Source organism: Taudactylus pleione, unplaced genomic scaffold (genome assembly GCF_031769625.1).
Source record: "Taudactylus pleione unplaced genomic scaffold, aTauple2 ptg001325l, whole genome shotgun sequence".
In the NCBI taxonomy this organism is placed as follows: domain Eukaryota; kingdom Metazoa; phylum Chordata; class Amphibia; order Anura; family Myobatrachidae; genus Taudactylus; species Taudactylus pleione.
In genome coordinates this window covers 512,493-530,215 of record NW_028285725.1, presented here as the reverse complement: position 1 = coordinate 530,215, position 17,723 = coordinate 512,493, and the positions used below count along the sequence as shown (strand labels likewise).

The window sequence follows — 17,723 nt, the reverse complement described above, 5'->3', positions numbered from 1 at the left end:
AGACGCAGCGTCATAGTACACGTCACATGGTTGAATTACACAATGAAGCACTCGCAGCGCTTGCGATAGGGTATGGACAGCCGCAAGTGCTGCGTATGGGTCCGATGTTACCGATTGTTGCATACACTTCCTGGAGATGCCATGGGAAAGTGGGTGTCTTAAGACAGGCTGGTGGGCCTCTAAATATACACCGCGAACGCACGCCAAGACATAGTGGGCGTGCTAATGCCTTGCCATGCAATTGCGGGATTTGCATACTTTGGCTGCGTGCGAATGCATCTAGTGAGCGGGTCTGAATCCTTCTGTTTTTTTTTTCCTTTCTGGGGCTGTCAAATTTCTCACCATGGCATGGGGTCAGGCCCTGCCCCCCATTTCATATGTCACCTTGAATTCTGTCGCTGCACTATGACTGATCTGTCATGGCCTGTTACAGAGTCCTCTGTTCCCTGCTCTGTCTCGATTTCTTCTCAAACTCCCACTTTAAGGGCGGGATGTTCTAAGCATCGCATCCACAAAGTGGTGCATCCTGCCTCTCTTCGCGGTAACCAACCACGGTATGTACCTAGAATATCGCAAAGGACAGATCTCCCAATAAGAGCTGTCCTTTGCAAATCCCCCTGCTAGAAGGACTTCCAAGTTTAACACCCGGTAGCCGCTCTTGCATCCTCCTGTGCATGCGCAGAAGGACGTGGGCCATGGGGGGTGATGGGAGGGATATGATTGGATCCCACCCAGGACTGGCATCCCGAAAAGAAACCCATAGGCTTCTATTGGGTAACACCACCTGAACATGGCGTTACCCATTGGGACGATGCATTCTTGTGCTTTGTACATATGGGGAATGCTGTAAAAGCCCCGAAAGCTGCATTTTCGGGGGTTTTACCAAATTTTCCCCTTTAGTACATCCCGCCACTAAGTGTCTCGCAGTCTTCAACTGTGCTTCCTTCTGTTATCACATCATTGTTGGCTGTGTTGTCTTCCTCTGTTTCGCCTTCTACTTCAGGTATAGGGTCTCCATGGATTAACTCTGCCTGTAATCCCTCTACAGCAGGGGTTCCCAACCACGGTCCTCAAGGCACACTAACAGTCCAGGTTTTAGGGATAGCCACATCTCAGCACAAGTGACTTAATTAGAACCTCAGTTATTTTGATTTAATCAACTATGCACAAACAAGGATATCACTAAAACCAGGACCGTTAGTGTGCCTTGAGGACCGAGGTTGGGAATCACTGCTCTACAGCTACTGTGGACCCAGCAATGGCTCAGTCCTCTACGCAACTCTCAGATGTCCCTGTTGTTGTGAGCCCTACTACTGCTGCCACTGAATCTCATACTTCTGGATCTGGTGAGAACACTGCTGTTGTTTTCCTCCTTATTTTCTTCTTCTTCTAGTGACTGTTCTAATGGTGATATACCCCCGCCGAAATGTATGTGCTTGCTCTCTAGACAGAATAAGGAGCCTAGGGCTAAGCAGGTACCTCCTACTGCTTCTGCAGGTTCTGAATTGGCAGGAATGGTGCATTGTGGGAACACTGCAATGTTTAGAAGGGTGAGGAGCCTTATGCGAAAGCGTATTCAAAAGGGCAGTTTTGGTGACATTTTTGTCATTATGCAAGATGGCAAAAAAGGTTTAGAGGCTGCTAGGAAGTCGGGGGCTGTTTGGAAAGATGCAGTTTAGTTCGTATACGAACTGGCTTTCAGGCGGAATCGGTATGAATTACCGCCGGACCTAAGCCCTGTGGATGAAATACCGACGCCGGAATCCCGGCACATGAAGATCCTGACTGAGTTGAGTAAACCCCATAACCCTCCCCTCCCCCCCCGCTAACGCTCCCTTAGGGGTGCCTAACCCTAACCTCCCTTTTTTAGTGTCTAACCCTAACCTCCCCCTAGAGTTGCCTAAACCTAACACCCCCTCCCCACGACCAAAACCTAACCTACCCCTGGTGGTGCCTGACGCTAACCCCCCCTTCCCCTATCCTATCCCTAACCCTCCCTGGGAGTCCCTAAATCTAACCCCCTCCCGCGGCTATCAGCTCACGACGCCTGGCTTATCTACAATCAGTATGCCGGGCGTCGGGATTTCGGCGTGAGGCTTATGATAGGCATCGGTATTTAGACGCCTATCATTAGTCCCATGCCGGGATTTCACTGTTGGGAAGTCGGTGAACGGCATTTTAGCCGCCGGCTTCCTGACTACATCCCTTTCAGGCACGCTGGTATTTGCAGCATGCTAACTGGAATCCAGGCTAGAGGGGCATATGAATGTGGTTAAATACATGCATTAAGTCCACACTACTGTACATATGAGACTCTTAAGAGTAGTTGAAAGCATGACAGTAAGCGCTCCCACTGCCTACGTATAAGACTGAAGGCCCGACGGCTTGCTTGTCTTATTTAGTTACTGAAATAGACACTATTTCAGGATGCTGCCGTTTGCCGCTTGATAAGGTTCGAAAACTTTCCCAGCTGATCTCTGATCTTGGTACTGTAGTTCAAAAAGCTCCATTGAGGACTGTTCAGTCCCTTATGATCTGTGCATGTGGCATACTTTTCTTGCGGATTTTAATGGAGTTTGCATTTGGACTTCCCCACTAGTGCCCAGCACGGTTATGAAACTTTTTATGGATACAACTGATTCAGATGGTTGAAGGTGGTGTGCTGCACTTCGGCCTCAGGACTTTCGCCTTCAAAGTCTTATCTTAAGCTGGGTACACACTAGACGATTTATTGGACGATTTGTCGTTTTGGGATGAATCAGAACAACAAATCGTCCACATCGTCCAGTGTGTACGCACTATTACGTTCCTCGCATCTTCAGATCAGTATGCAGTGCAGGCCAATCTGAAGATTCTAGGAACAACACCATGGTTCTGGATGCGGCCGGGGAACCACATCTGCCATCGCTGGGAACACACATCGTTTAGTGTGTACGCAGCTTTACAGTTAATCTGTTACTTTTGGAATTGTTTCCATTTATTGTAGCTGTTCAAAACTGGGGTCCTTTGTTGAACATCCAGAATATTCAATTCAGGTGCGAAAAATATGAGATATGGTAAGAACTTACCCTTGTTATCTCTATTTCTACGAAGTCCATAGGGTTCCACAGGATACCTTGGGGTATAGGTGTGACGTCAGTCATCGGGCACAATAGAGTTAAGCTTTCAGCCTCCCAGAATGCACTAGGGTCCCCCTCCTATACCCCGCCCCCGAGCCAAGGCATCTCAGTTTTGTACCAAGCCATAGGCCGGAGGAGGAGAAGGAAGAGAGAGAAAAAAGATCTGAATAACACAAGAATCACATTCTCACCAGAGGGAGACGGAAAAACCGGTGACCAGAGCAAAGCCCATCTGCAGCACAGGTGCGACAGGGCGGGAGTCCTGTGGAACCGTATGGACTTCGTAGAAATAGAGATAACAAAGGTAAGTTCTTACCATATCTCATATTTTCTACTTCAGGGTCCATAGGGTATCCACAGGATACCTTGGGGATGTCCCAAAGCAGTATCCTTTAAGGGTGGGGACGCTCCTGTGCTGAAAGGAGAATCCGCCGCCCGAAGGAAGCATCCTGAGAGGCGAAGGTGTCAAACCTGTAATACCTCACGAAGGTATGGACAGAGGACCACGTTGCAGCCTTGCAGATCTGAACTGCCGAGGCACCACGTCGAGCTGCCCACGAAGGACCCACAGACCTAGTGGAATGAGCCTTCAGAGAAGGAGGGACCGGTAGGCCTTCATGAAGATAAGCTTCAGATATAGCCATACGGATCCAGGCTGCCAAAGTTTGCTTTGAAGCAGGCCAACCCTTTTTACGTAAGCCATAGAGGACAAACAAGGCGTCCGACTTCCTAAACGAAGAAGTGCGGTCAACATAAGTCCTCAAGGCCCGCACAACATCCAAAGTGGCCTCACCCACTGAAAGGCCAGGTGAGTTAAAAGCTGGAACAACTATTTCCTCGTTAACATGAAACTGGGAAACAACTTTGGGAAGAAATTCAGGACGAGTGCGTAACACTGCCCTGTTCCCATGAAAAATCAAGAAAGGGGGTCTACAAGAAAGAGCCCCTAAATCAGAAACACGTCTGGCCGAAGCTATGGCCAGAAGGAAAACAGTCTTAGCTGTTAGCCATTTAAGATCCACTGAGCCCAGTGGTTCAAACGGCGGTCCCTGGAGAGCCCTCAGGACCACAGTCAAGTCCCAAGGCGCAACAGGTGGAACAAAAGGCGGCTGAATTCGCAGAACGCCCTGCATAAAGGTGCGCACATCAGGGATTGTAGCAATCCAACGGTGAAACCAGACAGGGCCGAAACCTGTACCTTCAAAGAAGCAAGGCGAAGCCCATGGTCTAGTCCCGCTTGTAGGAAGGCGAGTATCCGAGACAGACGAAACTCCCGCGGTGCATAACCTCTTGGTCGACACCACTGGAAGAACGTATGCCATACGCGATGGTATATCCTCGCGGAAGACGGTTTCCTAGCTCTTAACATGGTACGCACTACAGAGCTGGAAAACCCCCTGGACCTTAACATGGCTGTCTCAACAGCCACGCCGTCAAAGACAGCCAAGTCAGGTCCGGGTGAAGACAAGGACCCTGCGACAGAAGGTCCGGTCGTAGCGGCAACCGCAGAGGACTGTTCACGGACAGACCCTGAAGGTCTGAGAACCAGTGCCGTCTGGGCCACGCGGGAGCTATCAACAGGAGCGTCCCTCCTTCCTGTTTGAATTTCCGGATTACCTGTGGAAGAAGGGAAACCGGAGGAAACAGGTAAGCGAACCCGGAACGTCCACCGGACGGACAGAGCATCCACCAGAGACGCCTTTTCGTCTCTTGTGCGAGACCCGTACACCGGCAACTTGTTGTTGTGCCGGGAAGCCATGAGGTCGATCTCTGGAAGACCCCACTTGTCCACCAGCAGTTGAAAAACGTCCGGGTGCAGGGACCATTCCCCCGGATGAACGTCCTGGCGACTTAGAAAGTCTGCCTCCCAATTTAGCACTCCCGGGATGAAGACAGCTGATATGGCCGGAAGATTGTGCTCCGCCCATACCAGGATCCGAGACACCTCTACGAGAGCCGCCCGACTTCGGGTTCCTCCTTGCCGGTTTATGTAGACCACGCTGGTAGCGTTGTCCGACTGGACCTGCACTGGGCGACCCTGGAGAACCCGATGTGCCTGCTGGAGAGCATTGAAGACCGCTCGGAGTTCCAAGATATTATTGGAAGCTCTGCTTCTGTCGGAGACCACCTGCCCTAGAACAAGTGTGGACCCGAAACTGCTCCCCAGCCCCGAAGACTGGCGTCCGTTGTCAACAGGACCCAATTCGGTACCCAGAACGGACGACCCCTGTTGAGATGGGTCGTCTGCAACCACCAGGCAAGGGACAGGCGAACCTCCGGGGTGAGCACTATCGTCTGGGATTTTAAAGACTGAGGCAGTCCGTTCCATTTGGACAGGATTAGGTGCTGCAGAGGTCTGGAGTGAAACTGGGCATATTCCACCATGTCGAACACCGACACCATGGAGCCCAATAACCTCATCGCCGAGTGTAGAGACACCACTGAAAGTGGTCGCTGCGGATTGCAAACCTGAGGAACTGTTGATGGCGCAAAAGAATAGGGACATGCAGGTAAGCGTCCTGTATGTCCAATGACACCATGTAGTCCCCAGGTTCCAGCGCCAGAATGATGGACCGTAGGGTCTCCATCCGAAACTTCGGCACCCACAAAGACTTGTTGAGAGCTTTGAGGTTGAGAATCGGACGATACGACCCATTGGTTTTCTGCACCAAAAAGAGATTGGAATAGAAACCCTGGCCCCTCTGGGAGAATGGAACAGGGACTATAACTCCAGCCTGGAGCATAGTGTGCAAGACCTTAAGCAGCTCGGTGGCCTTGTTCCGGTCTGATGGTAGACCCGTGGTGAAAAATCGAGCCGGGGGTCTGTGCCGGAAGGAGAGGGCATACCCGTGGGAGACCACCTCGAGAACCCAAGTGTCTGTCGTGGTGACCGACCAACACCGGGCGAACTGCAGCAGACGGCCTCCCACCTTGGGATCCCCCAAAGGGAGGCCCGGACCGTCAGGCCGCAGGCTTGTCATCTGGCTTAGGGGCCGGACGTCTGGTACTCCAGGCCTGCTTCCGGGGCTTGGCCGATTTCTTGGGGCCAGCCTGTCGGGGAAAAGACTGTGGTTTGGGCCTGCCCCGGGCCCTATAAGACCGAATGGACGATGGCCCTGAACCAGAAGGGACAGCAGCCGACGGGAGACATGCCGATTTAGCTGCCGCCAGTGTGGCTACAATCTTGTCCAGATCTGGACCAAAGAGAACTTCTCCGTTAAAGGGCAACGCCTCCAAACCCTTTTTGGAATCAGCGTCCGCCATCCAGGATCGCAACCACAAGGTGCGACGAGCAGCCAACGCTGGCGAAGAAATTCGAGACACCAGGGTACTAATGTCTAAGGCCACCTCGTTGATATAAGTGGCCGAATCACGGAGATTACCAATCAACTCCGCCTGCTCAGCCGGACAGTCGGAATCGAAGGATGCCTCCAACGTATCCGCCCAGCGCTCCATAGCTCTGGCAACCCAGCAAATGGCCATAGCCGGCCGCGCTGCCCTCCCCCCTCAAGTGAATAAGCGGACTTCAGGCAGATCTCCACCTTGCGGTCCGTAGCATCCTTAAGGGAGGACATGGATGGCATTGGTAATGTGGCACTACGGACAAGACGGGTCACATGAGAATCCACCTGTGGAGGGGATTCCCACTTAGCAAAATAATTATCCGCGAACGGATAAGCCACTGCCAGACGCCTCTGCGGCTGGTATCGCTTGCCAGGCCTATTTCCACGCCTCCTCTAAATGGTCCACCAACTGACCCGAAAGAGGAAAGACTGTGGCGTCACCCTTCACATCCTTAAAAAAGGCATACTTGGATTTAGCCGCTGGGGGAACTTCGTCCTCAATCACTAAGGCTGTGCGGACTGCCCGAATAAGTCCAAGAATATACACCTTGGACCTAGCGTCCGCTTCCTTAGTACGGAGAGGTTCCTGATCGTAAGGATCCAGAATCTCCCCATCATCAGACGTCCCCTCGTCATCCTCATAAGGAGCCGACAGAGACGCCACCGGGTGTTTATGTGGCCCGCATCACAGACTCTCCTTGCAACACATCCGACAAGTGCTGTACAGAACTAGTCAGGGAGTTAACCCACGCCGGCTCCTGAGAAACCGGGAGAGGGGAAATAGGGAGACTGCGGGGTACCACCAATTGTCTTGGGAAACCCTGCATGGGTGACGACACCACTGACTGCTGGGACAAACCCATCGGCGTAAACGGGGGCTGTGGAGCTAACTGGCCCACTAAGGTTGTAAGCGCCTGAGCGAAACAAGCCCAGGGCGGCTCCTGTACCGGTGCTGTAACCGTAATAGGCCGCGCCAACGACAAACACTGCTGGCAGAGGCCCTCCGCGCTACCCTCCCCCTCCGCTAAAGGCGCTTTACACGTAGTACACTGCAGCCGGAGAGGAAAGTCACTTTCAGACATGATGGTAGAAAGTATGTGACACCTCTCACCAATTTTTTTAAAAAGGCGAGAGACCACCCTGCAGCACCGCACCGCAAGGGCTTTAGCAGAAAGAACAGGGGCAGTAATAAGGCTGACAGTCAGAAATGGAAAGTACAGGCAGCAGCGCTAGCACAGTCACATACAATGCAAAGAAACTCAATTCCTGCACTAACAGCGCTGATAAATCAACTACACAGACACAGAGTCTGGTGGGACACAGCGCTGCATACTCAGACCTGACCACAGGGGAGGAGAGGTATGCGGGGCGACCGAGACCACGATGCCTCCGTCCAGACTTCCAGCAGCGTTCACCATGCGTTCTTGAAGATGGCCGCCGAGGAGCAAAGAGGAGGCTGGCCTGGGGAAGGAGCGCTGCCACAGGGCCAGTCGGCGTGTTGCAGAGAGTGCTGTGTGCAACGTGGGAGGCGACGGCTGTGAGACAGGGAAGGAGCGCTCCCCTGGCATGCATTTAACCCCTGGGACGCCGCAGCGCTACTGCTCTGCCGCGGTCCTGCAGTCCCAGGGGGGTAGTGGAAGCGCAGGTTAGTACCTGGCTCCACGCTGCAGCCAGTCCCCAGGGAGCCCCCTGCCTGGGGACTTCTGGACCATGTATTAGCGGGGACCCACCGCGGGACCCCGCTGCTTACCTTGCTGCCCCCCTTGAATCCGGCCATGGCCCTAAACATCTGGGGTCACCGCTAGCTGTGACCCCAGATGCTTACCAGCATCCCCGGATCGGTACCGGCGGGGGTGTAGGGAAGACAGCATGGACATCAAAACTGACTGTCCATGCTGTACTTCCAGATGTGCAGCCACAGCTGCAAAACGAAAACTTCAGGGGCTCTTCATGACCCCCCTCTAACAGGTGCCTCCGACTCCGGCCGGGCACCGAACTAAACTGAGATGCCTTGGCTCGGGGGCGGGGTATAGGAGGGGGACCCTAGTGCATCCTGGGAGGCTGAAAGCTTAACTCTATGGTGCCCGATGACTGACGTCACACCTATACCCCAAGGTATCCTGTGGATACCCTATGGACCCTGAAGTAGAAACTTTGGTTATTGTCAGCCTGGACAACCCTCAAGGCTGTATGTCCTTTTTTGTGTTACGTCTCCTGCATCGATTAATGTTCCATTGTTTGCAATTGAATTGCTCATTCCGGGTCAAGCATGTCCCGGGTGTTGATAACTGTGATACAGAAGCATTGTCGCACTGCGACTGGAGAAGTTTTTGTGCACTTGCCCCAGATGCAACTGTGCATGGTTCATTCTGTCCTTATGTCTGGCAGAATATCAGACCGGCATGAAAGGTCATGCGAGGAGAGCCATTGCCCCAAATGCGTCCATCATTTGATCCAATATAGTATCTCATCGGGTCTGGAGAGGTAATCAAGATGGTGCGGCTATGGATTATGTTAGGCGTAAGGTGAACAGGGTGGTTGGCAAGTTTGTGGTTCAGCACAGGGGTAATGTGCTTAGGCATCCAGACCTATTGTTTTAGTGTCCTCATTTGTACCGCTTGGGTGCTGTCCATCTTCGGTTATTCTCTGTGGTGAAGTTTTTGGAGGCTGAGGTTGTAGTGGGTGGCAGGTTTTGGTTCTTTAAACCGAGCTTTGGCAGGAAGACACTACTCACTGGCTGCCAGATTGGGCACAAGTTTGCCGGGCATTTTCTCTTTGATCACGGCAAAAAGGTCTCAACCTTACAGGTGGGCGGCCTCTGTCTCAGGGGCAGAGCCAGTACTGGCCAAGCAGGGGGAGGTGGTTTTTTGGTTACCCAGGTTGCACCAGAGGCTGTTATAGTAGCACCCCCTTTTTTATAATTATGTAGTACTTCCAGATTGGCTGATGCCAGCGTTCAGTGCCTTATTAATAAATGTTGTGACCTTAGCTTTCCAAAATAAAAGTTGTAAGTGTCATTTTTTCTAGGCTAAAGTAAGTTATAATTAATTAAACGTTTCAGTGCTTGGGTTTAAGGCCATCAACTATATACAAGTTAACAGAAAATTAACAAAAGAATGTTTGCAAATAATAATTAGGAAATATAATTAAAAAAAAAAAAAAGTGGATATGTATATCCTTAAATAACAAACAGCCATAAATTAAGACAACGATTTATGGAGCAGTTTTACAGATTATGAAGGTTTTTTCAGTCAAGGCCAAATTATGTTGATCAAGTCTCTTTAGGAGTAGTTCAGGTTATGTTGTAATTGAACCCTTAATGAATGGGGTTAATTAACTCCATAGCCAGATGTATTTTGGTAATTTTCTGATATGTGCTGGTTAAACAACACGTTGTTAGGGCAATTCTGTAACTAGAGCGAACACTTTTCTTTTATTATAATAATGAGTATTCTCAAAACATTATTGTACCCCTAAAAATAAGTCCTTAAAAGGTGTTTCCCAATTATCTAATTTATTTTGACATCTAATATGTGTAATTTTCTGTATCCTAGGGAAAGGTATATGGCCTAAAATGTATTATGGTAATTGTTAATTATAGGGGCACCTCTCTGGTCAGCAATCACCATTAAATGCAAACCCGCTGCCTGTCTGTCATTTAGAGTCAGCTGCCTGTGAGTGCTGATGTGTGACAAGACTACAATGTACAAGAACCACCAACAGAGGGGTTCATTTTTCTCTCTATTTTTTAAAGTTTTTAAACAGAAGGATGTCTACTAGGTCATATTAGATAAGGAGTTTGGTATAATATATACATGCCATAGACATTTATTTATTAACATTTTCTTATATAGCGCAACATAATTCCGTTGCGCTTCACAATTGGAAACATTAATAGAACAAAACTGGGTGATAACAGACAGACATGGAGGTAGGAAGGCCCTGCTCACAAGCTTACACTCTATATGGATCCAAGTAGATTCAAATAATTTCCAAATGAAATCACATTAGAATGTATTGTTCACAGTAACATCATTTATGTAGTATATAAGTATTCATCCTGTATATGAATGTGCTTTATGACATGATTAGCTGTGTGTTAAATGATGGTGATTTATAGCCAAATGTCATTGCAGGTTCTGCTATCTCACCTCCTGGAGTTGAGCCTCCTTTTTTTTGGAAGACAGATGCAGATGTTTGTCCAGCATAGAGTAAAACTTCTCACTATCCCTGTCAAACTTCTTCTTGCGTTCCTACAATGTTGGTAGCAAAGGTTCAATTTAGAAGTTTACAACAACCATGCACAAAGGTAATTCTTATTTCATGCAAAGGTTCACAGTAATATACATTTATATCAAAAGCTAGAAATTACAGAGCTGAATAATGTGACTGAGACAAGTTGTATTTATATTGTGCTAAAAAACGACATCATGCCATTGTTCCTATTGCTGTGACATAGAAAATGAAAAAGGCAGAAGCCGAAACGCGTTGGTGAACCTCACATAACACACTTCCAGGAGGACACAAGACTGTATAAATCCTCTCCTTCTTCACTATTGTAAAAAGCACCGGACCTGCCGCAGTCACGCGGTACAACCTGGAAGTCCCAGACGAAGAAGAAGAGACCAGCCGAATAACACCCAGCCGGCAAGGCGGCGAACTGACAATAGCAAAGGGCAAAGTGATACATTGAAATGAGTTGAGCCACGTGACTCTGCTCAGTGGTGCGTCTTGAAACAGTGCCTCGGCACACGGCTCTTTTGAAATGCAGACTGCAGAGAGAGACTGCTAGCAGTGCTGGGACTCGGGGAAGGCCGGCTGCTGTAAGTATGAGCAACACACATCACTCACTGTACCTACCAACTCACTGCCTGTCCCTCAGTTACATACAATACAGTTCTCTGTCACTGTCTGTCCCTGAGTCACATACAATACAGTTCTGTGTCACTGTCTGTCCCTGAGTCACATACAATACAGTTCTGTGTCACTGTCTGTCCCTGAGTCACATACAATACAGTTCTCTGTCACTGTCTGTCCCTGAGTCACATACAATACAGTTCTGTGTCACTGTCTGTCCCTGAGTCACATACAATACAGTTCTGTGTCACTGTCTGTCCCTGAGTCACATACAATACAGTTCTCTGTCACTGTCTGTCCCTGAGTCACATACAATACAGTTCTGTGTCACTGTCTGTCCCTGAGTCACATACAATACAGTTCTCTGTCACTGTCTGTCCCTGAGTCACATACAATACAGTTCTGTGTCACTGTCTGTCCCTGAGTCACATACAATACAGTTCTGTGTCACGGTCTGTCCCTGAGTCACATACAATACAGTTCTCTGTCACTGTCTGTCCCTGAGTCACATACAATACAGTTCTGTGTCACTATCTGTCCCTAAGTCTCATATAATACAGTTCTGTGTCACTGTCTGTCCCTGAGTCAATACAATACAGTTCTGTGTCAGTCTGTCCCTGAGTCACATACAATACAGTTCTGTGTCACTGTCTGTCCTTGAGTCACATACAATACAGTTCTGTGTCACTGTCTGTCCCTGAGTCACATACAATACAGTTCTGTGTTAATGTGTGTTAAAGTGTTAGTGTGTTACTTTAGTTTGAGGCTTGAGCAGCTCAGCACTGCAGTGCCAGCTTGTTCCTCTGGGGGAGACTGACTGAGATAGGCGGCTGCTGTGCTGCTGAGTATCATACAGTATCTCAACACACCAAACTTGTCATGACTCAAATCATTCGAACATCTAAATGATTCAAGTCAATGTGTCAAGACATTAACTCAGTAGCCATCTCTAACTGACAAGACACAGGGAGGTAAGACTCTCATGGTGCATACACACGGTACGACGGGGGGACGATCAGATAACGATAATGATCATTATCTGATCATCCTGCATGTGTTGGATGATCGTTATCGGAGATCCAACACATGCTGCAAGCCCCTTACAACTATAACGACCCACGATTAACGATCGCGGGTCCCTATAGTAAACAGGTTAACCTGGTCGCTATTAACCAGGTATGCCTGCTTGCACGGATTACCGACGATGGTCGATAACGACCATACGTGGCCGTACATCGACCATCGTTTGGTCGTTTGCAGGGGCCAGAAGCTGTCAGATTTAAATGATAACGATAGGATCGTTATCGTACAAATCTGACCGCTTATCTGACCATGTGTACTCATCATAACAGGAGGGGGTGCACGGCGAACGGTTCCGTTGGAGCCTTAACCATTACATCCCCTCCCCAGACAGTAGCTGTCCCCTCTGGTGTGCATTGGAGATCGGCGCCTGCGGTCCCGGTGCATCACCGGCATTTGCACCTGGAGTGATGACACTCAGTCAAGAGCAATCCCCAACAGTCAGGGGCATTGCCATACTCCTTGCCCAGGGAAGACAGCCCCGGGCAACGAGAACCTCATCACTGACTATAAGATCAGCGGGACGCCGCAAGCCTCTTATATCCCTCATACCCTCCTGTCATCTATGCATCTGTTACCTTGAGACCCACTTCCATTGATTCACATATACATTGGCACCTTTATGATATAGGACTACAAATGCAGACTCACAGCTTATATTGTACTGACTTTATTTGTATTTTCCTGGATAAGTCATCACAATTGTAATTTAAGTTGGATGCATGACATTGCTGACGTTTAACCCTGATTACAGTTATAGGAGATCTATACTATATCATGTACATACGACTACATCATTCATTTTGAGAACATAATCAATCTCTCTGTGATTTCACGCATAGCAGTTCTGCCTATGCATAACTTACTATTTGATGTTTTGATGCTTTGAGGAATGGTAAATTTTAGTCTTATTTTCTTAGTTGTTTGTCACTCGTCATATGCGCTCATATTGTGTTTTTCGTACTTTATGCACATGATTATTTAACATTAGTTCTTAAGTAAGGGATTAATTTCATATCTTCCAGCTTACATCTCTTTCACGCCTATTAAGCCAGGCACATTAATATCCATCTATCTAATGAATATTGAGCCCCAATGATCACTTATACAGTGCATCTGGAAAGTATTCACAGCGCTTCACTTTATCCACATTTTGTTATGTTACAGCCTTATTCCAAAATGGAATAAATTATTTTTTGTCTTCAAATTCTACACACAATACCCCATAATGACAACGTGTAAAGTTTTTTTTGAGTTTTTTGCAAATTTAATTTAAAAAAAATGAAGAAATCACATGTACATAAGTATTCACAGCCTTCGCTCAATACTTTGTTGATGCACCTTGAGCAGCAATTACAGCCTCAAGTGTTTTTGAATATGATGCCACAAGCTTGGCACACCTATCTTTGGGCAGTTTCGCCAATTCCTCTTTGCAGCACCTCTCAAGCTCCATCAGGTTGGATGGGAAGCGTCGGTACACAGCCATTTTCATATCTCTCCAGAGATGTTCAAATCGGATTCAAGTCTGGGCTCTGGCTGAGCCACTCAAGGACATTCACAGAGTTGTCCTGAAGCCACTCCTTTGATATCTTGGCTGTGTGCTTAGGGTCGTTGTCCTGCTGAAAGTTGAACCGTCGCCCCAGTCTGAGGTCAAGAGCGCTCTGGAGCAGGTTTTCATCCAGGATGTCTCTGTACATTGCTGCATTCATCTTTCCCTCTATCCTGACTAGTCTCCCAGTTCCTGCCGCAGAAAAACATCACCACAGCATGATGCTGCCACCACCATGCTTCACTGTAGGGATGGTATTGGCCTGGTGATGAGCGGTGTCTGGTTTCCTACAAACAGAACGCCTGGCATTGATGCCAAAGAGTTCAATCTTTGTCTCATCAGACCAGAGAATTTTGTTTCTCATTGTCTGAGAGTGCTTCAGGTGCATGTTGGCAAACTCCAGGCGGGCTGCCATGTGCTTTTTACTAAGGACTGGCTTCCATCTGGCCACTTTACCATACAGGCCTGATTGGTGGATTGCTGCAGAGATGGTTGTCATTCTGGAAGGTTCTCCTCTCTCCACAGAGGAATGCTGTAGCTCTGACAGAGTGACCATCGGGTTCTTGGTCACCTCCCTGACTAGGGCCCTTCTCCCCCGATCGCTCAGTTTAGACGCCGGCCAACTCTAGGAAGAGTCCTGGTGGTTCCGAACTTCTACCATTTAGGGATGATGGAGGCCACTGTGCTCATTGGGTCCTTCAGAGCAGCAGATATTTTGTGTACCCTACCCTTCCCCAGATTTGTGCCTTGAGACAATCCTGTCTCGGAGGTCTACAGAAAATTCCTTGGACTTCATGCTTTGTTTGTGCTCTGACAAGCACTGTCAAGTGTGGGACCTTATATAGACAGGTGTATGCCTTTCAAAATCATGTCCAATCAACTGAATTTACCACCAGTGGACTCCAATTAAGCTGTAGGAACATCTCAAGGATGATCAGTGGAAACAGGATGCACCTGAGAGCTGAGCTTAATATTGAGCTTCATGGCAAAGGCTGTGAATACTTATGTACATGTGATATTTTAGGTTGTTTTTTTAATAAACTTGCAAAAAATCTAAAAAAAAACTTTTTACACGTTGTCATTATGGGGTATTGTGTGTAGAATTTTGATGACAAAAATGAATTTATTCCAATTTGGAATAAGGCTGTAACATAAAAAAAATGTTGAAAAAGTGAAGCGCTGTGAATACTTTCCAGATGCACTGTAGGTGCACACATAGGGCCTGATTCAGAGCCGAACGCTCTGACCAGAGCGCTTGCTCTGAATCAGTGCCCTCCTCCATGAAAATGGAGCGGCTTCCTGGCCGCTCGCATAGCTGTGGGTGACCACCCACAGCATATGCGAGCGTCCATGACGATGGTCGCGATGGTCTTGACCATCGGGCTTGCGACGGAGACCCTGCGGTAGGGTCTCGCTGCCGCAAGCCCTGGAGTGATTTTGGCTCTATCAGAGCCAAAATCACTCCCACTGACATCACTAGTGATGTCAGTGGGGCCGGCTTCAGACGGTAGGCGTTCCCATGGGAATGCCTCCGTCTGGCAGGCACGCCCCCGGCACGCCCACCAAAGGGGGCGTGCTGTCAATCAACATCGACAGCACGCCCCCTTTGGTGCGAGACCCGGAGCGATGGCGAGCCGGTCGCTCGCATGCGCACGACGGAGCTCCCTCTGTCGTGCGCATGCGCAGTGGGGGAACATCGACCCACTTGCGAGCGTCCTGCGCTCGCGAGCGGGTCTGAATGACCCCCATAGCACACTGGCTAGATCACTGTTAAAGGGACATTTGAGGTGTAGCACTTTGGTCAACCAATTTGAATTACTATTACTTGATCAGGAGATACAGTAGGACATCTCCAGTACCAAAGCAGTTCCCCAATACAGAAAAGCACATTTGAGGAGGATCACAACATATTTTTAATAGAAGAAGGTTACATTAACAAAAATCTATGGGATCCTCTGACCAGGTCTTGCAGAAATCACTCTCCCGAGATAGCGGCTGCTCAGAGAGGAGTATTATGTCCAAAACTGTTCTCCTCCTTGGAACAGAATTTTGCACAGTTCTGTGATATACATTTTTATTCCACATTGATTTCTCCCTAATCCAACAACAGGGCAGAATAAATTGACAATTCTTTATTGCAAATCGCAGAATTCTCAAATAGCGTGTGGATGGCCATTCTTCACAAGGAAGCTATGTAGCAGAGGTTCCCAAACTCCACCATTACAGTCCAGGTTTTAAGAATATCCATGCTTGTGCCCAGATGGTTAAATCAAATTGACTGAAGTACTAACCTGTGCCCAAGTATGGATATCCTTAAAACCTGGACTGTAATGGCGGAGTTTGGGAACCTCTGCTATATAGTATTGACAGATCTTCACATCTCTGTGTTATACTCTGTCCCCCTGTAAAATTATCTCACGCTCAGCTCTGTGTAAAGAGCAGTTGTAAAAAGTATGCAAGCATGTCTTAAGGTGCTGAAATGGACTTTTGGAATATAGTGATTAGCAGTTTTGCAACAATATGGCAGAAAGTGGCGCAATTAACATAACAGGCAAATAACATTTAAGCACGAAAAAGGTCATGGCAGTAATGCCAAATTAATGTAGGCAATATTCACAGTGGATAGCAGTGCTGCCTCACATCTCAGAACTGGACATGGAGCGCGCGCGCGCGTGCGTGCGTGTGTGTGTAAAACAGCAGCATAAGTTGGTGCTAGAGAAATAAAATATAATAAGAAAGTGCTGATGATATTAAGCAGACTTATTTATTGCCTAAAATATTGCTTTGTGCTAACTACCAAGAGCATAGATGAACATGTTTGCACTTAGCTTTTCTGTATTATTAAATAAGCCTGATTATTTGCTTTAGCATTACTGTTTCTATTATACAGTAGAATTTCATGTTTTACCACAGATAGGATATCACTTTAATATTAATTCTTTTGGACGGTTACCTGCATGTTATGGGGCACATCCACTAGCAGACATAGAAATGACTGCACGATTACGACACTGTAATCGTGCAGTCATTTCACAGTCTGGTGCTGTGCCTACACTGAACGTTCAGTCGTTCAGTGTAGGGACATCAATCATCCCCTAACATGCTCAACATGTTGTTATCGTCAGGTTGACCAGCATGTTCGGGCGATGATTGATGTCGGAAACGACCAGCGGGAGCGCGCATCGCTGATCGTTGCCGACATTTACATCCCCGATGTGTGCCCGATTACTGAACGATTGCATGATTATGATGTCGCAATTGTGCAATCGCTCTATGTTAGCGGGTAGTGGATACGCGGCATTAGTCTAAAATCCCATAAAAGTAGTAATGTGATGTCATAATGTGCTTCACCAAACCAGGACGATCTTTAGCTCACAGCACACTGACAATGCACTGTGTGCTTGGAATTGAATGGGTTATGCAGGAGGAGGTGGGAGCAGATCCTGTACTGATTCCTGCATTTTTGGCTGTAGTATATTCCCAAGTCACCGATTTTAGCAGCCTCCAGATGGCCTAAGAAGATCCATCCCCTCTCTATAACTTGTGTATTCCTCCCCCTTGCCTCTGATCTATAGCTATAGTCTATTTAGTGAGACATCCGCCTCATTCCTAACCTGCAGAAACAAGCACATCCCAGCCCTGGGTTGGAAGGCAAACCTCTGAGTGGCCACAATTAGACACTGTAAACTGTTGTACAAGCTATGAATTTCAGAACAGGTGATAATCAGTGTCACATAGCTAGCCTGGCTATAATCGATCACCATATGATAGCAA

General features: G+C 48.1%; 1 protein-coding gene across 3 annotated transcripts in view; it reads right to left on the bottom strand.

Annotated features, from left to right (window-relative positions):
• OPHN1 (oligophrenin 1) overlaps nucleotides 1–17,723 on the bottom strand; it is a 180,138-nt gene that overhangs the window by 85,326 nt on the left and 77,089 nt on the right. For all 3 annotated transcript variants that reach the window (XM_088463135.1, XM_088463133.1, XM_088463134.1), the window contains exon 6: nucleotides 10,615–10,716. In XM_088463135.1, the coding sequence (XP_088319261.1) occupies nucleotides 10,615–10,716 (102 nt within the window). The remainder of the gene's footprint in view (nucleotides 1–10,614; nucleotides 10,717–17,723) is intronic.